Source organism: Arachis hypogaea, chromosome 7 (genome assembly GCF_003086295.3).
Source record: "Arachis hypogaea cultivar Tifrunner chromosome 7, arahy.Tifrunner.gnm2.J5K5, whole genome shotgun sequence".
NCBI classification, from domain to species: domain Eukaryota; kingdom Viridiplantae; phylum Streptophyta; class Magnoliopsida; order Fabales; family Fabaceae; genus Arachis; species Arachis hypogaea.
This window is the reverse complement of record NC_092042.1, coordinates 75,988,896-76,016,131: the sequence shown is the minus strand read 5'-3', so window position 1 is coordinate 76,016,131 and position 27,236 is coordinate 75,988,896. Positions and strand designations below refer to the sequence as shown.

Sequence of the window (27,236 nt, the reverse complement as noted above, 5' to 3'; positions counted from 1 at the left end):
TCAAACTTTTGGAATTTTCAGTCCCCAAATTCAAATAGCAACACCACCTATTAGTTCCATCACATATAGGATTATGACACGTGTTTCCCAATAATGATAGTAATAGTTCTTCTAGATAGAAAGCCACTCAGATACGACAATAGAAAAAGTCTAGGGACCAGCAATTTTGTTAAATTTTGGCCAACATATAACCAGCAGAAAAAGGTTACATCAATCTCACATCATTAAATCATCATTAACGACTAATTAATGGCTAACAATCACAAAAATTGCTTGCTCCTAACATTGCTCACGACAATATTCACGTTTTTTGAAAGCTATAAGCAAGTTGTTAGCTTTGTCACTGTGCATGTTAGAAAAATAAAAAAAATTAGATAGGGCTGATTGAATTTGCTTGTCATTATATATATTCAAAACAATTAAGAGTTGACAATAAGGACACGATTATATTGAGCAATGGATGAGATCAAGAACCCATATGGGACTTCAATTCTTGTGCCATCAGTTCAAGAATTAGCCAAACACAAAATTTCAACTGTGCCACAAAGATACGTTCATCCTCAGCAACATGAAGATTTGGCCATCTCTGAAACTGATCTTGCTCTTGAGATTCCAGTTATTGATTTGCAGAAATTGCTTTCTACTCAACATGGGAATTCTGAATTGTCTAAGTTTCACCTTGCATGCAAAGATTGGGGATTTTTTCAGGTCTTTTTTTCCTCCAAAATCTTCTATTATATGTCTGCAGTTTATATAATATCTATCATTTGAAAAAAGAAAAAAACCGAGTCAATATTATTTCCACTTTATACTCTTCATAATTGAAAAAAATGGGTTAAATTATTTTCTTAGTCTTTATAATTATTTAAATTTGTAATTTAAATTTTTATTTTTTAAAAGTTTTTAATTGAATTTTTATACTAATTTTTAATTTGTAATTAGATTTTTTTAACAATAAATGTTATAAAAATTTTACATCCATTTTATACTATTAGTAAATATACCTCAATATATTTTATTAAGTTAAATAATTTTTAAGGGAAGTTCTATAATGGCATTAATTTTGGTAGCTAACAATGACATAAGTTTGACCTACAAATAAAATATTAACACATGACATCTAAATTTATAATCAAAATAATTTTATCTCTCTTATAATTTTTTATGATTATTTTTATTAAAATAATTTCTTATAATTATTTTTATAATTATAAATAATAACTTTAAAAAAATAACACTAAAACAATTTTTTAATTATATGTATAATTATTATTTTATTACTTTATTATTTTATTTTTAAAAATAATTTCTTATCATTATTTTACTAAAATAAGTTTTTATAATTATTTTTATTTTTTAATAATTTCTAAAACTAACATCAAAATTATTTTTTAATTATTTATATTTTTAAAAAATAATTTTTTATAATTATTTTTATTATTATTTTTACCAAAATAATTTTTTATAATTTTAAAAAACTAACATCAAAATAATATTCTCTCTTGGTGTTACTTTAAAAATAATTATAAAAAATTATAAGAGAGAATATATTTTGGTATTAGTTTTTTAAAATTACAAAAAAAATAATTATAAAAAATTATTTTGACAAAAATAATAATAAAATAATTATAAACTATTTTTTAAAACAAAAATAATTAAAAAAATAATTTTGGTGCTTTTTTAGAAATTATTAAAAATAATAATAAAAAATAATTGAAAAATAAAAATAATTATAAAAAATTATTTTAGTAAAAATAATTATAAAAAACTACTTTTTAAAAATAAAAATAATAATAAAATAACAATTATAAATATAATGAAAAAATTATTTTGGTTTTATTTTTTAAAAATTATTTTTTATAATATAAGAAATTATTTTGATATAAAAATAATAATAAAAAATTATAAGAGAGAGAGAATTATTTTGGTCATAAATTTATCATGTCATATGTTAATATTTTATTTGTAAGTCAAATTTATGTCATTCTTATTAGCCACCAAAACTAATATCACCATAGAATTCCCCATTTTTTAAACGATAGAGTGATATAAATTTAAAATTGATGTATGACCCAATTAAAAACTTTTAAAACGTATGAACTTAATTATAAATTTGATAAAAATATATCTACTAATAGAGTAATTTAACCAAAAAAAATATTTGTTATCAAGTATAATTTAAAGTTTTCAGATACTTGGATCACTTAAACTTTATGCCAATTCATGCTTTATCTGGGATTACTGTTAATTATATTTGATTTGTTAATATAGCTGGTAAATCATGGAGTTAGCCCTTCTTTAATAGAGAAAGTAAAGTTGGAGACTAAGGATTTCTTCAACCTTCCAATGTCAGAGAAGAAAAAGTTTTGGCAAACTTCTCAATATGTTGAAGGGTTTGGACAAGCTTTTGTTGTGAGTGAAGACCAAAAACTTGATTGGGCTGATATCTATTATATGTCCACTCTTCCAACTCACATGAGATTGCCCCACCTATTTCCAAACCTTCCTCTTCCTTTCAGGTTTTGATCTTTCTATTTGTCAATTATGTGTGTATCTATATGATTTTATTTATTTGGAATGTGATTTTATTTATGATGCTCTTAGGGGTGTACATTTAAAATATAAAATATAGTTAATTGGATAAAAAATCATAACTAAATTTTGGTTATCCAATTTAATAAAATAATTTTAAAAATTATATCCATATTATTAAAAGTTTGTTAATCAAAACTAAATTTTAAAAATTAATTTTTAATTAATTAACCAAAACCAAATTTTTTTTTAGCTGAACAGATTAGTCCGAATTGAATACCTTCAGGTAAGATATATATTATCAATCCTAAAAAGGAGTGTCTGTATATGTACCTTAGGGTGTAAAGGTGTATCTTGACAAAAATAAAAAATAAAAATCTCTTATGAATTACATTTAACCATGAAAAATTTAAACTTTGTAATCTTAACCATAAATAATGTAAACAACTTGATATTAATAAAAAAAATAGTTCAATAAATTTACACAAAGTAGGTCATTTCCTTCCATTTTCTTTTCTATATCCAAACAAAAGCCTAAATGAATTTGTATTTTCTATAGTTATAAACTTATAATTGTTCATACTTAAAATTTTTCATTATTAGAACTATTAATTTATTTTGTAACCTTCTATTAAATACAATTAACTATCACTATAATTTGATCAGGTGTAGTGTTGTACACTACTTAAGAAACCTAAACTCGAAAAATTTATTACATAATTAGTTACCAAAATAACCTTATATAATGACAATTTTATGTGTAAATATTTTATTAATTATTTAGTACTTAATATAGTTTGGAGGTTAATTAACAGCAAAAAATGCTTAAAAAATATATTATGTGTGTTAATTGTGATTTTGGGTTTTTTGTGGGCCTGCAGAGAGACTCTAGAACTTTACTCAGAGGAGCTGAAAAATCTAGGCAATGTTATTATTAAACAAATGGGAATAGCTTTGAATATGGATGAAAAAGAAATGAGGGAGTTATTTGAAATAGATGGAATACAATCCATGAGAATGAATTATTACCCTCCATGTCCTGAGCCAGAGAAGGTTATTGGTCTCACACCACATTCAGATGGAGGAGGTTTAACCATTCTCCTACAAGTTAGTGAAGTTGAAGGGCTACAAATAAAGAAAGATGGTATATGGGTTCCTGTCACACCCCTCCCTAATGCCTTCATTGTTAACATTGGGGATATCTTGGAGGTACATGCATACTTTATTATATTATTCACCTATATCACGGATTTATTTTACGATTAACTATATTTCACACTTTCTAATTAAACTTCAGCTAATTATATGCTTTAAAAATATATAAATTGGTTGATAAACTCAGGGATGTTCATGGGGATAAAAATCGCATACAAATCGGGTGAAAATCGGATCTTTAACGTTTTAACAATAATTTATAAAAAAATTTATTTATGAAGCACTTATTTATAAAGAAAAAATTTATCATCGAAAAATTGATATCCATATTTGAATTTGAATTTGTCCATAAATTTTAATTTAATGCTTTTTTGATCTATTTTCTAATTCAACAAGTGTGATTAAAAATAAAACAATAAACTTATAATTAATATAACATGATATTAAAATTAATTTAAAATATATATATTTTTTTTAGTTTTCTTAGGGTGTACATGAATCGGGTGAAGTCAAGTAAAGCTGGATTCGCCTTGACCTGACGCCCAAAATAACGACCAGGTCTATTTTTGAGACTCTTATCCAATCTTAGACCCGATGAAATCACACCAAATAAATCTTTAAAATGTTCGGAATCGAACCCGATCTTCGAATCGACCTGGCTATGTCCACCCCTAGATAAACTTGTCTAAGTCGGCAAATCTATCCTTTGACTTTACAATATGCAATTTTGCCCATAATAATTATGTTTAATCCCTTGAACTTGTGGTAATGTGAAGCTGCCTCCTGAATTTTCTTAAATGAGAAATTCTGGGTGATCAATACTCTTTTTTTAGTTTTATTCTACGTTTAACTAATGCTGACCAACTCTTTTTTTATATACTAAAAGTATTCACCGTTTAATATTTTCCTTCTTAAATATGTCATTTTCACGCCTTTGATAAGTATGTTCAATTAATTTTTTATAATAATCGATGAAAAATGTATTAAGGGTCAATTTACATATTTAGAAAAAGTCAATTTACTTATGTATTTTAACGTAATAAAGGATTAAGCATGAAATAAGACGCTTTTTTAGGGGCAGGGGAGCTTGAATTGTAATTCAACCTTTATTTATAGAAAAAGTGACCATTAGTTTAAGAGAAATGACTAATTTGTTATACTTAACTGTTTTGTCTTATATATCAAGGCAATACTACTCATTCTTCACTTTTGTGTGTAGATTAAAAATTATATTATATAAGTTAAAAAGCAGTACAACTAATAATTAACAAATGTGATGTGTGATACTTTGGTATGACTTAAAATTAAATCCAACCTCTAAATTAAAAAAAAAAAAAAAAGTGGATTTTGTATATGAATTTGTACTGAGTATATATATGGCTTTTCTATTTTTTCTTTACAATATCTACTTGTTATTTTGATTGCATATTTACGTACAAATAATGCAGATTGTAACAAATGGGATATATCGAAGTATAGAGCATCGAGCAGTGGTGAATTCTGAACAGGAAAGGCTTTCTATTGCTACATTTTACAGTCCAAGATATGATACCACATTAGGTCCTGCATCAAGTTTGATCACTAAAGAAACACCACCACGATTCAAAACAATCAAATTAAAGGAGTACCTACAGGGATTATTTGCTCGTAAACTTGATGGAAAATCTTATATAGATGCTATGAGAATATTAACAGAGCATCGAGATTGAAGTTTATGGGGAACAAAAACGAAAAAACAAAAACAAAAATAAGAAACTTAATGGCTTTAACATTAATTTTCACTATATATTTCAATGGATTTGGATCATCTCAACTTTGAATTTCACTTTAGAGAGTAAAGTGTGATCTTTCACTATTGATTTCATAAGTGAGACTAAAAATAAATATAAAATAAAAACTATTCAAAGGTAGAAAATCACACTTTACCCTCTAAAGTGAAATTCAAACTTTAGAGGATCCAAACCCTATTTCAATGTTCCAAGAATTAATGCTCGATTGTTGCCTTATTGGACTGTTGCATTATATTATTGAATGAAATGAAGGCTTGTAATTCTTAAACAGTTAGCCCTTCTCTGATTATAGTATTTGAATTTAAATTAAAATTAAAGATATAACCTACTTATTTGTATTGGTTTAAATTTTTGGAATAAATAGAATAGAAGCTAGTCTATAAGATTATTAAGTTAGTAGTAAGTTTAGAAGCTAGGAAACCCTTGCTGCTTAGACCTGGACTCAAGTGAAATCAGCATCTGTTAACGAGAGGATTGAGGATTATTCAGTTGGTAAAGGATTGGATAGTCCAGAATGTTTGGACTATTAAATGATCTAATAACAAAATATATTTTTTATATTTTTTAATAATTATTAAATAATTTTTATTTAATTTTATTTATAAATTAATTATTTATCTATTATTTAATTTAAAATTTATTTTTATTTTATAAATTATTATTTTATTATTCATCTATCTTATCTTTAAAATTCTATCTTATTTTTTTTTCAATCTTATTTTAATTTAGATATTTTAATCTTATCTTTTTCAAGTCACCAACAAAAAAAAATCTTATCTTTTTCAATACTAAAATTAATAATTGGTACATAATATATCGTTAATTTGTATTTCAATTACCCAATTCTATAATTATGATCTTCCATCAAATTTCTTTGATTATCAATTTGTTCATCGCTTTGTCCATCTCGTCAATTTTCAATTTATTCATCGTTTACGGAATTTTTCAGTTACAGAAATCACAATCTACAGATATCCAATCGATTTCTTAACTATATTAAGCCAATATAAATTCAATCATAATGGCGTAATTTCAACACACTTGTTATTTGCAACAGCATCCAACACAACTGCAGCTCTTTTTATAATTTCATGTGGCACACCTGCATGAGCAATGTAGTTTGCGTCAGAATATAGAAAGTTGAAAAAAATATATTTAGATCATAACATAGTTTCACCTGCAAGCAGCAGTGCACAGTGCAGTCCTGGACGATGCCAAAATCCCACGTTATTTTCATTAGTTTTTCAACATACACATTATATTACTAAAGCAAAAGAATACCATAGTTATGATGCGCATGTCCTGAAACAAGCCTGCATACAATATTATAATAGCAAGGCTGAAAACTATAGGGGTACATAAAATAATCAAATTGTGGTAACCGATTAAAAAATTATAATCACATTTTGATTAACCAATTTAATAAAATAATTTTAAAAATTATATCTATATTATTAAAAAGTGGTTAACTAAAACTAAATTTTAAAAATCGATTTTTAACTAGTTAACCAAAATCAAAACCAAATTTTATGTAATTTTTGTGTTTAAATTAGTTAACCGATTTTTTTGTAAAAAACGGTTTTTAACCAGTTAAAAATAATTTGTAATCGGTTAAAAACTTATTTCTTATTTTTTTTTAAAAAAATTCAAATTTTTTTTATGTAAAAACCGATTTAAAAAAATGATTATTTTTTAAAATTGATTTTTATTTTTATAACCGATTAAAAATTAATTTTTAAATTTTTTAACTAGTTTATAACCAATTTTATCGTATAAAACCAATTTAATTAATGAACCAAATTATATTTTTGATTAATCCAAAAATAGATTTGGTTTTTTTATTAACTAAATCATGTACAATCCTACTGAAAACTCCTTAGAAAACAGAATTACTTCAATTTTTACTTAGTAATTTCAATAACCAATACTCACAAGAAAACCATTATAATTGATTGAATCAAATAGTATCAGTTAGTGCAGATTATTCTAACTGAAACATATGCATGCTCAAGTGTTTATATTTTGGTGTTCAGTGTTCCGTCTCCAGAGGACAAAGAGATTGCATTTATTAGGTTTAGTAAACATGCATGTTAGCAAAATTTATCTGTTAAGTTGGTTGGCATAAGTGATCATATGATGGTTAATGTAATTCTTATCATACTAATCTGCTGAGACTGAAACAATTCAAAGATATTATGTTCACAATGGCTCAGCTGATGAAACCTTGAAAACTTAAACTCCACTATGATGCACAAGCAATAACCTTGGTCAAAGAATGCCATTGCAATAAATCCATGAGATGAGTGCATATGAAGACCTGCAAAAATCACAACAAATGAGCCATTGGAGTCTCCCATGAGAAAATCCTCAGTTTCAGAAAGAAAACAAACAACTAATTGCCATATATTCATTTAACCAGTTTTGAATAAATTTGAAATGCAATTTGACTCGTAGAGTTTCAGGTAACATTCCTCAATGTCATTTCTGAAATGGCATAATAGATAGCGCAGCGCAAAATTCAATCGATTGTATAACAATTTCAACCGATTGAATTTTGAAAAGATTCATATTGCCATGTAAAATTCAATCAATGATAAAAAAAAAACTGATACGTGTCGATTGAATTTTGGAAAAAATCCATATTGTGATGCGAAATTTATTGGATTGGTTGTATGATTGAATTACCAATAAATACGATTTTTTTACCTTTTATGGATGTAACGGGTCGGGTAATAAAAAATTCATTGATTTATTGTCAAAATATATATGAAAGTCACGATTGATGGAAGATTTATTTTATTGTTATTTTTGTTTTTAATTGTTAATAAACATGATAAATAAATAATAAAATAATAATTTATAAAATAAAGACTGATTTTATAATTGAAAAAGTATGAAAAGCCAATCTAATTAGTGCACAATGTGTACAATGCGGATATTTTTGAAAGAGAGTATAGGAATCCAATGGATTATCTGTATAATGTATACAACGGAGGTATAGGGATGTTCGATTCAGTAGGATATCAGATGTTTATTATCTCTGTTACTCGGATGAATAGTATGGGTATATTTGTATTTGATAAATTAGTAGTATTTTATCCTGAATGTTATTTTTTAACTCATATTGTGCCAAATAAATAGCCCATTGTACACATTGTACAAATACTCCATTGACTCCCTAGCGGGATTCTAATTGAAATTAACATTAAATAATAATTAAATTAATTAATTACAAAATTATTTTCAGTTTTAAATACAAAGCAAATAAAGATGATTCCAAACAATTACAAATACCTCCCTCTCCCTCTCCATCCTCTCTCATCGATGCGGCTGAAACCGACATCGCCGGCGCAAGAAGCACTTCGCTGAAAATCAAGTTGTACTCTAACTCCAACAAGGAACTTCAGAAGAATGAGACGAACTGGTACGCGACGTGGTTCCCGAAGCCGGACTTGATGAATTCCTTGGCGAAGAAGAAGGCAAGATAGACGAGCTACGGGATCAGGTCGCGAAAGCCTGAAAACGCCGCAACGAATGAAAGAATTTTAGTGAGGATGAAAACACGGAATCTAAGGATGGAAATGGCACCGAAGAAGCCAGAAGGGAAAAACCATGCAGTGGGCTGACTAGTTGGGTAAAGAGCTGAGTCAAGTGGTATCTGATTATGACGTGGGTCTTGCGATGATGAGGAAGTGGTGGTGATGAGAAGAAGGAGCGCCATTGTTGCTGTCGCAACATTGTTGGCGGCGAGATGCATGTAGATGTTTATTTTTTATGTAAATGATATGTTTATTCTTAATGTAAATGAGATATTTTAATGTATTTAATAGTCAATTTAAGATGATCATTTTACTAGGTATGCAGATGGTTATTTTAATTTTTATGTAGATGATTATTTTGACTGGATTGAGTTTAGTTATACTAGAATGAGACCCGCACGATACGTGGGGCGGTAAATTAATGATTGTATATAATAAATATTAAAAATTGTTATGTTTTGTAGAATTAAATTAAATGTGTTAACTAAGTTAAATTTAAAAGGTATTTTATTTAAAATAATTTGTAGTACAAAAGATTTGGATATTAGAGTTGTATGTACAAAATGACATTTTTATTTGGTGGTTTAATTTTTGCATGTCTTCTTATGTGGCGCTTGTCCTCCTTTTTCTTTATTGGTTGTTGTTACTTTCTTCTTTCTGTGTAAGTTTTTGTGAAGGCATGTTCTTTATGAATTATTGAGTTATATGCACATTCTATTGTGTTGTTTGTTCCATCTTTTCAAGTATGTTCTTCTTTCGAAATTGTGTCTTGAATTTGTAAAGTTTTCTTTCTTCTTAATTTCTTGATGGGTATGTGATCTTCGTCTAATGATATTAGTGTTGGCGAAGTTGATTCCTATAATCAATGAATAATTTAAATTAGAAATAAAAATGATGTTTAAAATAACTAAAATAAGTGATTTTTTAGTATTACCTGTTTTATTGGTTGTAATGGGTGTTGAAATTTAGTATTTTTGGTTGAAACAAATGTTTGGTAACAAATAGGTGTTGAAATTTAGTGTTTTTGGTTAGAATAAATGTCTTGTTAACAGTGTATTTTTGAGAACTTTCTTTAAGATTAAAATCATTTACATTGACTTCAAATATAAGTGAGGTTGCACAAATTTTTCAATTGAGGTGGTATTTCAATGTCATTACTTTTTTGGAGTGTCATTAGATTTGAAGCAGTTGTACCTAACAATTTTTTTGTTTCGCCATCAAATAGTACAAAAGTTGTTGTACCACTTTGATCAGAAACCTTTAATTAAATTTTGAACGTAAAATAAGTATTGGGTTAGTAACTAATAATTTGATAGATTGGATTATGAAAAGTATATAGAGTTACCTTATTGTTGGATATTGTGGTGTTTGATTACATGTGTCACAAATGTAGTTATCTCCTTTTTTATATGCTTTTTTTATACACTTTTCACATTCAACATAGTTATCTCCATTGAGTAAATTTGAGATGTTGTGTTGAGTAAGTTTAAGATGTTGTGTAATTCAGAAATAAATTTTTTGTACTAAATTTGATGTAATTTGAAGGAATAGTGATAAGAAACTTATATAAGTAGTTCAAATAGTATGAAATTTAAATATTTGTAACGTAAAATTTATTATGATTAATAATATTATTATGACATTTGTAATATGAATGTTTATTACATTGAATGAGTTATTTATAGAAATTAATATATTAATTATTGGAGTTATAAATTTCTTGTATTATTTACAACGGTAAAATATAATAAATATAGGAATATAAATTTAATATCTTTGTAAGTTACAAATTTAGTTAGACACTATTAATTTCTAGTTATTGTCGATGGTAATTATTGTATTGTTTTTTGTATATATATATATATATTTTTTTTTTTGCTAATTTAAAAATAATAGATGATTTAGCAAAAATTGAGTGGTTGATTCTAAAATTTTGCCAAGTAAGCGATATTGCTGACATGGCGTGAGTAGAAGAAGAAAAATAGCTTAAAAGTAATGTGGGTAAACTTATGTATCTACTTTTATATATTAAGAATAGATACAATTAAAATATGTTAGATGTTCAATTCATTAAATATGTGAATGATTATTTTTATTCTTAAGTGGATAATTATTTTAACTAAGGGTGAGTGGCGTGTGGCAAGTCAAGTATCGAAGGTGAAGTGGGATGATTATTAATGAAGGTGGGGTAACCGCTAATTAAAAAAATATATATTAGAGTGAAATGTTTTGGTTAAAATTTTGGATGGTTATTTTTTTGAAATAATTAATTAAATTTTTAAAAATTTAAAATTGAGGGATTTGAAATTTGAAATTTGATATGATTGAATGAGAATTTTTAAATTTAAAGTAATTTATATAGGGGTTTTTATTATTTATCTTTATTGGGCTAAGTAACTAGTATATTGTACACATTGTCAATTCCTAGCGGAATTCTAATTATATATGAAAGATTAATTTGTAATTAAAATTAAATAAAAAATATTTAATAATTATTAAAAAATTTAAAAAAATATATTGTTATTGAAACCATTTAATAGTATAAACACTATGAGATAATCAAATCCTTTGTTCAGTTAACAAAGAATATTTAATTTAAAATTTGATTAAAATTTAACTATTCATAAATAATGTACTTTTAAAAAAATTGATTTAAATTCGTATCCTGGATTCATAAACTGAAGTTTCTAATTTTAATTTCAGATGTTAGTGGAATCGGTTAAAAAAGAGACTCCGAATGCAACTTCCAAGTACATATTAACTATCTTATCTTAAATAACATGCATATCCATTTATCCACGTACCCAATATTTGAATAATTAAATTTAATTTATTCAAAAACAAATTTATATTTGAAAGAGTTTAATTTTGATAGTTATAGTTTTACACCGTCATCCAATCAGATTTATCTTATCAAATTCGTTTTAAACTACAAATATTTTCATTCGGTTTACTTATTATTATGCTTCACAGTTCACACATACATCACGACTCTTCTCGTAGTTAACAATGGAGAAAGGTTGCTGTGCTACATGTCTTTATATGCTTGTAATATTATTAACTTTTGGGGTGTTATTTACCTTCATGTTATTGAAAGATACTCAGACATCAGCCATTGGAGATCCAGGCATGGAAACCGATAACGTTAGAGTTGCCATTGAGTCTTGGAATCAATGCAACGAGGTTGGAGAAGAAGCACCAAATATGGGGAGCCCAAGAATGGCAGATTGCGTTGATGTTGAACACGTTCATTGTCGCGGTAAGCACACAGCCAATATACCAAGTTATTTATTTTGTTAAAAAGATTTACCAATTACCATCTCTTTTGAGTCGTTTACAATGGTTAAAATAAATTAGTAGGGTTCTTAAAAATAATCTAGCAACTTAAGACTAGTTAAACATATATTTACCGATCAAATCAGATTAGTCAAAATTTTACTAATAACTAGGTCTTTCAATAAACATGTTATGACTATGACATGATTATTGATAGTCTATCAATATACATTATTAGTGTACAATCAACTTAAGTTAGTCAAGTAGTTATCATTCGTCGGATTAAATAAGAGTTGGAGGTTTAAATTTGGTCTGTAAGTATATAATAGTTATGTTTGAGTACATTGAATATCTCCGAAAATAATAGGTTTATGGAAAGAGCAAAAATATTTTTTGCATGTTAGAAACAAGAGACTAAACTGGAGAAAAGAATTTGTGTATTATTGAGTGGATTCAAATTGTGTATTCAAGTTGTATATTCAAGTTGTCTGCCCAAGTTGTTTGGAATGATACGATATAAAAGGGTATTTATAGGTACTAAGAGAATCGTAATAATAAAGACGTAATCTCTTATAATAAATATTCAGATATACTAAATAATACTAATTGATCCTAATTGATCTTAATAATATTCTAACATTGCACATTAAAATTTTGCTACTAAATCAACTACACCATTTATTTGTGTATAAATATAGGTGGAATATAATTTATTTTTAATGTGTTTTTGTATTTCAATATGTGTATTGTATACTAGTGGCTAATTTTAGTAGTTGATTTTAAAGTTAATCTAGCATGGTTGTATAAAGAAATATCATGACTTAGTGATCCCTTTCTTCTTCTTCAGAGCCGACCTATCATCACAAGGTGCAAGAATGGCAGAACAGACTAGGCTTATCAAGCAATCCACGGCGTATGCTTCAGACACAAAGTGTAAATGAATATGCAGCACAGAAGGAGCTATACTTGGGAAGCAAATGCGACGTTCCCGACACTCCGGGGTCATGGCAGTTCTGGATGATAATGCTCAAGAACGGAAACTTGGACACAACGGCCGCCATGTGTCCAAAGAATGGCTTCAAGTCGAAGCCATTCCCGCAACCGCCAGAGTTTCCCTGCTTTGGAAAAGGGTGCATGAACATGCCTTCAATGTACCACAACTATACCAAAGGTTATGGTGAGGAAGAGAAGATCATGAAGGGGGGTTTCTATGGATCATGGGACTTGGATGCTGATGCCAAGGAAGCATTTCATATGAATGATACATCTTATTACTCTGTGTCTTGGGAGAAGAAATTGTGTGAAGGAAGCTGGGTTTTTCACAATTTGTTGAAGACATCTTCTAAGTATCCATGGCTAATGCTATATTTGAGATCAGATGCTACAAAAGGATTCTCTGCTGGATACCATTATGAAACAAGAGGCATGTCGGTAGTGGTATGTTTTTTTTTTTTTCTCTCTAACTATTCAATTAATTCATTCTGTGGATATGTGGCTATTGCTTTCAAGTCTAAACTGATGTTTTCTAAGTGTGAATAACGTAAAAATATTCGAAAGACAATAAAAGTCAATCCAAAATAGTCAGACGTTTTTTTATTTTTGTATTCTTTATTATTACTGAAACAAATGAATAATTTTAGAGGTAATAAATATGTAATTACAGATGTTACATAAATGAATTATGGATGTTAAGTTACTTAAAATAATTCTGTGTTATTATCACTCGAATAATAATGATAGTTGTTTGCATAGGTACCAGAATCACCTCATTTTAAGGTAAAGTTCACCCTTGATATCAAGCAAGGAGGGGGTCCAAAGAGCCAATTCTACCTCATGGACATAGGAAGTTGTTGGAAGAACAATGGTGAGCCATGCAATGGGGATGTAACCTCAGATGTTACCAGGTATAGCGAAATGATCATAAACCCGGATATTGAAGCATGGTGTAAACCCAGCCAGCTTGAACAATGTCCTCCTTACCACACCTTTTCCAATGGCACCCGGGTTCACCGGACCAATGCAGCGCACTTCCCTTACGACGCTTATCATATCTACCGTGCTCCAGGCAATGCCAAGCACTTGGAGGAACCAGTGAAGACCTCTGATCCGTATAGCAACCCGCAGACTCAAGAGATTCTCCAGATTCTGCCCCATCCAGTTTGGGGCGAATACGGGTATCCGACGAAGAAAGGGGAAGGGTGGGTTGGTGATCCAAGAACTTGGGTCCTTGACGTTGGAAGGCTCTCTCAATCACTCTATTTTTATCAGGCAAGTTAACTAAAATCAGTGGCATATTCTACTTGAATGTGAGGGAATTTCTGAATCTTGGCAATGATTTATTTACATATTTAATGCAGGATCCTGGAACCAAACCTGTGAAGAGAACATGGACATCAATTAACATAGGGACTGAAATATATGTAAGTGATGTTGGCCATGTAGCAGAATGGACAGTTAGCAACTTCGATATTATTATTCCGTAACAAGTTCTGTTAATGGAAGGTTCCATTAACAACTCCTCAGATTTTGAATTAACTTATATTTATGTCCATTATTTTAGCTCAGTATTTTATCATGGCCCAGTTGGCAAAGTTCATAGATAAAAGAAAGTAGAATTCATATTAAATTCCTAGTTCTTTTTATAACTTCAGAGCTTGGATAGATTTTTTTTTTTTCCGAAAAATAGGGAGATAATCTTTGCATCAAGATGGAAAAACAATTATCATTTTATTGATCAATTAAATGATGTACATATATAATTACACAGATGGTACTCTGAAAGAAGTGAAAAACCAAACCTAAACCAGTCTAAAATTTAAGCAACTTCCTAACCCTCCAACTCCAGGCATAGCATAGAGCACAGAGCATATAACATGTCTCTAATTCAATACCTCCTAACAACCTATGATAATCAAACGCTAAAAGCACCCCGAGTGCCTGTGTGCAGCCACGGCTACTGCGGCAGCACCAACTGCACCAAACTGAGATTGTGCTTGAATCAACTTAGCATCAATGGCAGAGACATGATCACTCTTCCCGTGCTGGTAGTATGGGTTGGTATTAAGATCTATAGCCAGTCTCGCTGGCACATTACCCTGCTGGGATGGAAGTTGGTGTTTGCCTTGTGAAACATCCTTGTATGCCTCCGATGGCGTTTTGGGGTTTGTAGGGCACATCCTTTGGAAACAGTGTGGAGAGACTGCTTGAGGAAGAGTATTTCGGTAGAACATCTTCGGGTCATAATTGTCTTTCATGTTTCTCCCACTATCATAGTATGAAACAGTCGTCCCTACAGCTCTACCCGGTTTTGCTGTGGCAAAGAAAGAAAACCAAGACACTTTAGTTCAGATTCAGTTTCATAAAACCAAGTCACGGGATTATTGAAGTGCTTTGCTGAGCTACACACACATATTTCCTGCTTTTTTTTATTTTCTCTATACTTTCCGAACTTATGCATTAATCCACTTACAAAATATAATTGAGGTAAGCACCATTTATATACAGCTTATACCTGTTGGCACCTTTGGTGGAGGTCTCGAAGGCCTTATTATATGACTGGTTGAATTAGATTCTCCGGCAGCTCTCGAAATCTTAGATGCATCTTCTGCAATTTGCTTGTTCTCATTCGGAGGGAATGATGGCTGGGCACTAGGAGTAAATGTACTAGAATGTACCGTGGACCTTTAAAAATGAAGTTGCATAATTAGATAACATATCCATGAGAAATAAAAAATGCTACCAAACTCAATATGTGAGCAAGAACCAGAAACTAAATACAATGTCTAAAACAACAAAGACTTTCAGGGTTAGTATGCGATAATCTTACCTTGGAAGGGAAGCATGCTTCCTCTCCGGAGGAATCACAGGGCCACTTTTACCATGGTTTTCCTCAAGATAAGCAAATTGCTTCCTCAAATGATCTATGGCACTGCAAGGAACATATGTGCATCAATAAAATGCATTACGTATAAACATACACTACACCTGCATCTATTACATCTGCAAGTAAAAAGCTATGGCCGTTAAGTTAACCTAGGATAGACGAAATTTGTCCCTTCCATTCCATTCATGTAATCTTTGAGAAGCTGAGGATGATACTCCAGAATCTCTCGATATAGTAGTTCTCTAACATCCTCCCTATTCAATCTTCTCCTCTCAAACTCAAATTCCAATTTTGAAATTGGCTGACATGACGGCTCTCTCTCAACTTTGGCCAAACCCTTGAAGAAAGGATCAGCTAGTGCCTATCAACCAAACAAGTAGAATAATTTCTTTCAGGTCTATATTGAGCAAAAGAAAGATAATTTTTTATGCAAAGAACATAAAATTAACTCGATTTGATATTCCATAATGGGACACATAATATATGCCATAGTAGATAAGAAAATCACCTCTTGGGCAGTTGGCCGCTCCTTTGGATCAAATGCTAAAAGCCTTTGCAGTAGGCGAAGTGCCAATGGATCAGCATTTGGAAATTTCTTTTCAAATGGCACAGGAGGTTTCTTCCGCATTTCTGTGAGGTACTTCCTTGCCTTCTCATTTCGAACCTGCAATAGTTAGAATAAGGTTAATTGCCAAATACTTAAAATACACTTCACAAAATCACATAAGAATAAGATAAAGTGAAAATGAAACATAAAATTAAGAGTGATTCATACTCCTGCAATAACTTCGGGTGATGGTGTCCCAAGAAGATCAGTAATCAAATCTAATTGATGCACAACACTTTTGCCAGGGAACAACGGTTTTCCTGTTAGCACCTCAGCAAAAATGCATCCTATGCCCCATATATCAATCGCTGGTGTATACTGCACACAAATGCAAACAAAATCAGAATATTAAAGTAGTAGGACAATTATGCATTCCAACCAAACCATTTCAGGGGAACAGACAAACCGACACAGTTACCTGAAGGACAGATAATTCAACTTCCAGGAGAGATCAATAGTCCTCCCTGAACAAGAATTTTTATAATCTAGGCATTACTGTTTACTATAAAACACACAAAGCATTTCATACAACAATAAGCACAACATTGCAAGTCACGTAAGCAAACCAGTGTTTCAATTTCTCCTTTTTGGGTCAAGCATGTTAACCTCGTTACATAGTGTTACGATAATGATGAACAGAAGAAGATAATGATAATCATATGAAATTTCATACCATTCAGCCTGTTCGAGAAAGTACAGTTTCCTGCGTATGACTGCCAACTCATGTCCTAAAAGAGTTTTCTACGGCAGGATTTCACTAAATGCCAGTTCATCAACAATTACACAACTACTAAACATTAAACATGAAGTTGTTACTCCATGACTCGGCCCGTTTGGGAAGCTTTAAAAGTAACTTTTTTGAGCTTTTGACTTATGAAAAGTAGTAGTATTAATGTCTAATACAATTTTCAAAACCAAATTGCAGCTTTCTAAGAAGCTATCAAGGAGCTTATAGAGAAGTTAAAAAAAAATTACTTCTCTCATAATCCTACTACTTTTTATCACATTTCTATAAAATAAGCATTTTTAGACCTAAAAATCCAAACACAAAATAACTTATTTATAAGCTACTTTTAATATAGTCATTTATTGTTTAAGCTATTTTTTCAAAAGGAGCTTAATTAAGCTGTTTACCCAAACTGGACCTCAATACCCATGGCTTTTACTTATAAGTTATAACACAAGTCAATTTTTATACATCAGATCAGAATTTACAGGGGAAAACCTTGAGTCTTTATTGCTATTAGCTATCTACCCATAGCAATAACTGCTAATTGAGTGACCAAATTAAAAGTATACTGATGTATAAGTGATGCAGAAAAGATTGGCATCACATGATGACAGTAATTTGGGAATGGAGCAAGCATAAGAAATTGTAAAAAGCCAAGATCCAAGAAATAAAACAATTTAAGAGATTATAAGATCAAGGAACCAGATGATTGTACTTCGGTTAAACATTCTAGCAGCTTTTGCAATAGTTCACTAGTGATAAAATACTTGGATATTATCAAAACTAAGTCAAATCAACATATTCATATAGTTCAGTGTGCTAGTGGAAGTGTTAGCACCAGAAGGACATGCTAATGTCAAGTTTCTAATAAAGGTACTAGGAAACATTAAATTTAAGATAATTGAGGGGCACTATCATAAGAACATTAGATAAAGCGTCAGAAAGACAAACTAGCTCAACCAAGACAGTTAAGCTTTATTAATTCAAAAATGTGTCTAGAAACTACAATAGTCAATAATGTCAATAAAGTTTCTGTTATAAATAAAGCATAGATGACCACATAGTTACGCCACAGAAGACTTAAACAACAAAGTTTAGCAAAATTATACCTTAGATGAGAACGATCCACACAGCTCAGGGGCTCTGTACCATCTAGTAGCAACATAATCCTGCAATCACCAAAAGGAAATATGAGAGATGGAGACCTCATGGAACTGAACATATAAAAATGGCCATATCTATCTTAAATTCAACTTAAATAAACCCTCATTACCGTCCAAAATATTGCAGTTGGTTCATCATTGAATGCAACTCTGGCAAGTCCAAAATCACAAATTTTGAGCTTGCAGTTTGCATTAGCCAGTATGTTCTTGGGCTTAAGGTCTCTGTGATACACATTTGCTGTAATCATACATAAGATCATTCAAAAACAATTTAGCTTCATAGTTGTATTTCAAGACAATATAACAGTGACAGAAATAGAAACAAAGGCAAAAATGTGAGAGAAAAGATAGATGAGCAGGTACCTGTATGCATATACTTCAAAGCACGTAGCATCTGATAAAGAAAAAATTGATGGTGTTCGCGGGTCAAGTCATCATTAGCTTTGATGACTTGATGGAGATCAGACTCCATGAGCTCAAAGACCACATAAATATCTTTAAAATCTCTCTTTGAAGGTGGCAACATGATCCGCTTAATATCAACAATATCAGGGTGTCTTAAAAGTCTTAGCAACTTGACCTCGCGCAGGATTCTAATGGCATCGGATATATGCTCAAAAACATCATTAATCTTCTTTATTGCAACTTTCCCCCCAGTGTGTGTGTCAATTGCTGCACAGACAACTCCATAGCTACCCTTCCCTATAACTTCAAGAATCTTGTATCTGTTGGCATCCCCATAGTCGGTGAAGAAGTCCAACTCTTTCATGTCCTGCAGATTGACATGTAAGATGTAAACTATAATCAAATGAAAAACAGATTCTTTAAAACCAAGCAGAAACATAACTAGTTAACCAAATCCCTTCAAGCTTTGGTATTGAGTAAACAATAATTCTTTCAAAAACAAACTCTTTCATCATAAAATCTGAAAAAAATAATAATTTGAGACAAACGAGCACCAGAATATGCAAAAGAAGTTTTTAACAAATGCCGAAAATTAATCAAATGTACGGAGAGCCCATAACAACTAGGTAGAATATCATTCATGAACAAACTTTTTTGGCTGTAAAGAAATCGATCCAAAAGCGATGGCTATTCCAAATTCATCCTCAAAACCAAATTAGCACAAAATCCAGCAGCAACATCCAAACTTTAAAAAAAAAAAAAAGAACAATTTTCCACAGAAATGAACCAATAAAATATCCCTGAGTTTCCAATTTTCCATTTCCTTCACAATTTCCACAGAAAAGACAAAAGCGTGCAATTAGAAAAGAAAGAACCTTCTTGAGCTGATCTTGCTGCATCTTCTGTTCTTCCTTTCCTTTTCCTTTTCCTTTTCAAAACAGATCGAAACAGCAAGAAAACTTCACCGCACAAAAGAAGTGTCACTAGCTTCGACGGATCGAAACAGATCGAAGATCAAGGTGAAACCTCAAATTTGCGGCGAATCAGCTGGAAGAAACGACCGATTAAGCAGCAAAATCCTCGAAGGTTTTGGAATTAGGGTTGCAAATGGAGATGAAAAACCCTAGAAATGAAGATGCAGCGTAAACCTTCACTTCAGAGGATCTGAACTCAGAGAGAGAGAAGAAGAAGAAGAAGAAGAAGAAGAAGGAGAGAAAGACAAGTTGAGATATGAGAACAACGAAGGTTAGGGGAGGTGGGTGAAAGTTGTAAACTTTCTAATTATAATTTTATTATTTATATTTATTATTTATAATTATAGTTATATTTTATTTTATTTATTCATTTGTCCGTTTATGTCTAGAAAACTCCAACAAACTATGAAAGTATGAATTGAAAACCCGTTCTAATCTAGCTACTGCGTTCAGTTAATTAGTTCATCAAATAAATAACAGTAATTAGGGTTTAACTAACATCTATTTAAAGATATATATTAAGATTCTTATCAATAAAAACTTTTAAATATTTTATTTTAATAATATATAATAAATACATTCAAAACTTAGATTTTATATCATTTTTATAAAAAAAAACTTTATCATTTATAAAAAGAATTTTAATTTATAACTTTAACATATAATTTTGAAACACATTAATTAAATTTTAGTTGTTAATTAATAAATCAAAGCTAATTGACTTAAGAGTAAGTTCCTGAAAATCGATTTTAATTGGTCGGTTGAATTGGTCTAACTGTGAACTGACAAAAAAAACTATTTAATCAATAGATATAATCGTTTGTTTCAGAAATCATTTTTAAACTGTTGAACTGGCCGAAAATCGTCTGATCGAACCGAATCGAAATCTGACCAATTTTTGTATTTAACACTTGAACGACGTTGTTTTTTTTATTAATCAGAAAAAAAAAACAGTAATCCATAACCCTAATGGCCTAATTCCTTAACGCCAAAAAACCCAAGGTTCAGTGGTTCCATTTTCACATTCTTCCGCCACCGTCTCGCCTCTCTTTCGCCAGAGAAGCCCCTTCCATCATCTGTCTTCACCGCCCCTTTTATTATTGTCATCTTTTTTCTTTTTTGTTGACTTGTACGCGTGTCATCTTTCATCATTTATTTTTGTTGTTGTTATCTTTCTACCTTTTTTAATTTGTTGGAGGAAATAATCCGGGAGGATGATAGCACAATATCAAGAAGGAGATTATTACATTGGTATTACTGTATTAGAGCACTTTTTTTTATTATATTCATTGGATATCGGACTAGGTCCAAATTTATCGTTACATTCTTTTTTGTGTGATTACATTCTTTACATTAAATGGGTGAATACCAATTTCAATTTCTGATAATGTTTTCGAAGGACTATGAGGCCTCTAAGAAAAAAATATTCATTTCGGCCCCTCATAATTAATTTTCTGAGATTGATTAGTCCTTCTGTTAATGATCTCTCTCGAAAACATGTTTGTGTGACTCGTTAATTACTAATATATCCTCCATTTAATTTTTATAAGTAAGAACAATTTAAAAATCATTAATATTTCTTGATTTTACTCAGTAAATTTAGTCAACGTATTTACAAAAAAGTAACAAAAAAAAACTAACAATTACTTCCCTAAAAGACAACAAAACTCCCAACAAAAAAATTGTGAATTCTAGTTGACTCTTAACGAATAAATTAGCAGTTTAACATGTTATGTAAGTTTATTCTGTTAATACAGAGAGAAAATATTGACAAAAGAACTAACCAGTCTCACAGAAATAAAGTTCAAGGGCCAAAAAGAATAAATTTTCTTTTATTAAAGGCTTCATTGTCTTTCGAAGTAATTGTCAAAACTATTTAGAATTTTTTTAAAAAAATTTTATTACTCACTTATACCAAAAAAAGAAAAAAACATTTTATCACTTATATTTTTAAGGCAAAATAAAAAATATTAATTTAAACATCAAGATTAAGGAACCTTTATATATTAGATATCAATAAAAATAACTTTAAAGAATAAAAAAATTAGTTATTATTATTATTATTATTATTATTATTATTATTATTATTATTATTATTATTATTATTATTATTAAATGATAAATATTTTTATTGTTCTTTGTTTATTTCAAGCTATATATCATATAATACAATAACTTTGTATATATTATTCATCTTATTTTAATATAATTTGGTTGATTACCAATTAAATAAATTGAATAGTTTAATTAAACTTTTGAATTGGTAGTTTTAATGACTTAATTTTCAGTTTAATTTTTAAAATTTTATTTGTATAGGATTATGAGACTTTAGTTAGTGTTATATTTTTAATTTATGTATTTTTAGGATTTATATTAGAATATTTTTATATTTAAATGTATTTGTTTATAATTTTATATATAAATTTAGTATAATTCAATTATTTCGGTTAAATAACAGTTGAACTTATAAAATTATGAATAAATAACTAAAATAGTTTCATGACTAATTTAGCTTTTAGAATCTTACTTAAGCATTAAGAGTAGGTTTTTAATAATAATTTGGTACATTAAAGTGATAATAATAAATATTTGAGTAAAATATATTTTGTAATTTAATTGAGCCATTTTTTTAATAAATCTAGTTGCACAACTTGCAAGCCTATGAGTTGTGAACATACACAAAGTTGTGTAGATATTTTTTGTTCTTAAATCTTAAATCAACCACTTTGATCCAGAACCCAAAAAAATAAAAAATAAAAAATAAAGAAACAACTACTTTGATTTATAATATAATTTTTGTTTTAGTGAGATATTTCACTGTAAAAATAAATGCATATTTTCGTGTTAGAAAATTACCAAGTTTTAATTTGAATTGACCTGGAGCAATAAAAGGTTATTTTTTATAATTCAAAAAAGTATTTTGTTTATGGAGATGAAAAGCATATTCCTTACAAACAAAAATTCAAGTAGACTTTTATAATTTATAATTTAATAAAACTCTTGAGTTCAGAAAATACTTATAAAATCATTTGTAAATTTACAAATAATCAAACCTCTAAGTCCTCAATATTTTACCATTATTGTATTGTTCTACAGTATTAGAGAAAGTGAAAATTACACTTGCTTGATAAATTGCTACTTGTTCTAGATATTTTGCAAAATCTTGTTAATATTCATAGATTTGCCACTCATAATAATTTGTTTGAATTTCATTTTCATGTTTGTTAGGTTAAATCTCAAGACATCAAGGAAATTATATTCCAAGAAATTCCTAAGAAAGGGATTTATAAATCCTATAATATTGCCATCATTTAATCTGTTCCAAATTTCATGTATGATACTGAAATTTTATCATCTAGTCTTTCTAATTCTGATTCTAATTTTAATTCTGTTTTACCTGTTGTTTATGTTGTAAATTTATATGCTTACAACTTATGGTACAAAAGATTAGGTCATAGTGCCTCCAAAATTATAATTGATGTCATGAGAAAGTGTAATATTGCTATTCAATCAAATAAAATACAATATGCAGTTTGTGAATTTTGTAAACAAGCAAATATTTAATTTATTTGATAATAATTCAACCATTTATTATTAAATAAGAATTTATGAAGTAAGCTTTTTTCTCTTGAATTTATGAACTAAGTTAGTTAATTTATGTAGGACTATTAGTTAATGAATTAGTATTAAAATTTTTATTTTCAAAATATTGAATCATTTCCACACAATGTAAGTCCAATCACCTCAATCAATCTAATCTACCTATTTATCAAAATTTTTAACACCTATACCAACATCTAAACTTAATCCCACAAAATTACATAAAATAATAGATCCCTCTAGTATTCTAATTAATGATATTGTTATTCAGTTTGGAAACTCTCCTCCTATTGTTGTATCCTCAAACTCTCACTCTATGATAACAAGGTCCAAAAGTAAAATTGTTAAACCAAAGACTTTTACTGCTGTCACTATTGATTCAGAAGATTTAACAAATATTGTCCCACTAATGTAGCTAAAGCTATAACCTGTTCTCATTAGAAGAATGCAATGCTTGAAGAATTAGAAGCACTGAAAAAAACAAACACATGGTCTCTTGTTCCTACAGATTCTAATGCAAAGGTAATTTGTTATAAATGGACTTTTGCTATAAAAAGGCATCCCAATAGTAAGATAATGAAAAATAAAAGACATTTGGTTGTAAAAAATAATTATCAGATTGAAGGAGTTGATTTTGATAAAGTTTTTGCACCTATAATTAAACCAACAACAATTTTGGTTGTGTTAACTATTGCTCTTAGTTTTAAATGGCAAATGTGTCACTATTGTGCCGTATATATATATAAAATTTAAAATTTGAAAAAATTTGTTTATATACTTAGTGAATATCACTAGTGTACCATATAATATATATATAAAATTGTGATAAAAATAACTAATAAATATTATATTTATTAAAAATGATAAAAAATTTTGTATTTAACAAATGACATATCCATTTAATCTAAATTATTTTGTTAATGTTTGAATAAATATTTAGAAGATACACAAAAATATTTAGAACAAAATTTGATATCTAGATTTTTTTTATTTTTTTAAAAAATTTAATCATTCACAATTAAAAAATAAAAAAAAATTCACTTGATATAAAATTATAAATTTTTGAGAATGAAAAGATCTTATTTTTTAATATTACTTGCAAAAAATTACATCAAAATATGACATTTAAAGTTTTCTTTAGAATATATATTTAATGTATATTTAGTTTTTCGGGACTTATTTGTTGTTAACACCTTTTAGAGTTATTTTTTGTTAGCGATGTAAATTTTTTATATTGTTTTAATTGTTTACTCATTTAAAATAATATGTTCAAAACTTTCTTCTATAAATTACCGTTAGATTAGCATCTTAATTTTAAAATAATAAAAATATTTGATAGTCAATAGAATTCAACCTAATATTTTATTAGATTTAATTACAAATATATAAAATTATTCTATTAAATTAATTTTAAATTAGATAGATTATCTTATTAAACTAATTTTAATATTAAATTAAAAATGACTACTAAAAATATTAATTTTATATTAATTATTAAATAAAAAATAGTTAAATAAATAATAAAAATAAAATTAAAAATCAAAATAATACTGTTTATTCATTGGTATTTTTGTTTATTTAAAGTTAATTTTAGTCTTCTTTTGGGATAACATCAGTTGAAATTTTTTAAATATAAATATTATAAAGAATCGATTTCATAATTGTATGAAAGATGAATTTTTAAATGATTATTTAACCACATATATAAAAAGAGAGATATTTGATTGTATTGACAATAAAAAATTATTTAATATTTTTAAATTATAAAACCTAAAACAAATAAAATTTTAATTTATATATTATTATTATTATTTAAATTATTATTTTAATATTTTAATTTATTAGTTAGATAATTTAAAGATTATTTATATTTTATAATAATAAAATATAATTATAAAAATTATTATCAATTTATATATATTTTGTCTCTATTTATAAAATTTTTTAGATTCGTCACTATATAACGTGAAGATATGTTTAGAAGAAGCTACATTACTTCATTCTAATTATTCAAATTAAAAAATTTGATTACTCCTAATTAGTTAAAAATTTAATTTTTAAAATTAATTTTTAATCTGTTATTTATATTTATATTATTTAGTATGAGTTTTATTCCCCAATATTTTCTCATGTATATAAGCTTGCTTCTACGCTCTATTGTAAGTTGTAACACAATTCATCAATAATACAATTCCATATTCTTCGGCAATCTTATCTCTCTTCCTTTACATTCCCTAACACACACTTAACACCGACAAGAACAAAAGACTTGCGCCAACACTGATCCAAAATCTAATAATTTAAATTAAAGTTGAAACTTGCAATTATATATTGTGGTATGTGGCTGTCTTCAATTCATGCATCCTTCTCTAAACACGCTTAGGTCAGCTACCATACACCTATAATATCATATAATTAATTATATTACATATTAAAATCAGTCACTAAAATTCTTTATTAATATAATATATTTATTAAAATATAAAATATATATTAAAAATTAAATAATATATATTTATATACAAATAATATAATAATTAATTTTAATAATTAATTTTAATATATAAATAATATTTTTATAATAACAATATAAAATAATATATAATGTAATAAAATATAATTTTGCTTACTAGGATTATTATATCGAATATACTTCGCCGAAGCTGCGAGTCCAAGTCTATATATTCCTTATTACTATTTTATTATTTCAATTTTCATTTTCTGTTGTTTTTTTTTTTCTTGGGTCATGATTTCTGTCGGTGTGGACTGTGGATAACGGAATTGTTTGACTTGGTTTGTCGTTCATGCAGAGCCGTTACTACTTGAAATTTAATCATCATCAAGCAAGTGCTTTTTGCAACCTAATTTTTTCTTATATCAATCTAATATGTATAACAAAAAGCTAGACATCAAGTCATCAATGCAAGTAGTGAAATCACTCGCACGGCTTTAACAGAAAATTTTTAAAATGAAAATAAAAATTTTAATTTCATAAATAAATATAATACTCAATCACTAAGCTATATTTGGTTGAAAGGAAAGAAATAGAAAGGAAAGAAATAGAAAGGAAAGAAAGGAAAGGAAAGAAATTGAGTGGATTTTTATTTTCTTTAGATGTGTTTGGTTGGAAGGAAAATAAAAAAGAAAGAAATGTTATAAAAAGACAATCTTATCCCTATATTATAATATAAATATATATTGAAAAAAATGAAAGGGTAGTATTGGAAGTACAGAGAGAAACATAATTTTCTTTCCATTTTCTTTCCAATATTGGAGAGAAAAAAAATTGGTGGGCCCCACCACTTTTTTTTCCATCCATTTTCTTTCCCCTCAATTTTCTTCTCCAACCAAACAATCAAAAATAATCATTTTCCTTCCTATTTTCTTTCCTCCCTTTTCTTTCCTTCCATTTTCCACTCAAACAAACATAGCATAAGATAAACATAAATATATGTATCTATTTTTTTAATGAAAAAAAGTCCTATATAAGTGAAGGTATTAAATAATCTTCAGTGTTTCTTAGTTAATTATCAATTATTTAGATTTTCTGTTCGTAATATTTTTTACTTTTATTTTTGTATC

General features: G+C 28.2%; 3 protein-coding genes across 3 annotated transcripts; 2 read left to right on the top strand and 1 right to left on the bottom strand.

The window, feature by feature from the left end:
* Positions 1–342: 342 nt before the first annotated feature.
* Positions 343–5,745, top strand: LOC112703508 (protein SRG1). Its single transcript, XM_025754982.3, has 4 exons — positions 343–708; positions 2,272–2,519; positions 3,414–3,741; positions 5,136–5,745. Exons 1-4 carry the CDS (start codon positions 457–459, stop codon positions 5,394–5,396), a joined length of 1,089 nt encoding a protein of 362 aa, XP_025610767.1. The 5' UTR covers positions 343–456; the 3' UTR covers positions 5,397–5,745.
* Positions 5,746–12,025: 6,280 nt separating this feature from the next.
* LOC112701615 (uncharacterized) lies at positions 12,026–14,775 on the top strand. The gene is made up of 4 exons (XM_072198862.1): positions 12,026–12,262; positions 13,142–13,729; positions 14,045–14,560; positions 14,650–14,775. Exons 1-4 carry the CDS (start codon positions 12,026–12,028, stop codon positions 14,773–14,775), a joined length of 1,467 nt encoding a protein of 488 aa, XP_072054963.1.
* Positions 14,776–15,002: 227 nt separating this feature from the next.
* Positions 15,003–20,376, bottom strand: LOC112703507 (mitogen-activated protein kinase 19). The gene is made up of 10 exons (XM_025754981.3): positions 19,956–20,376; positions 19,039–19,447; positions 18,786–18,913; positions 18,622–18,681; positions 16,951–17,100; positions 16,684–16,839; positions 16,325–16,536; positions 16,119–16,220; positions 15,804–15,973; positions 15,003–15,602 (listed from the first exon to the last, which is right to left on the bottom strand). Exons 1-10 carry the CDS (start codon positions 19,977–19,979, stop codon positions 15,211–15,213), a joined length of 1,803 nt encoding a protein of 600 aa, XP_025610766.1. The 5' UTR covers positions 19,980–20,376; the 3' UTR covers positions 15,003–15,210.
* Between the last annotated feature and the right edge of the window lie 6,860 nt (positions 20,377–27,236).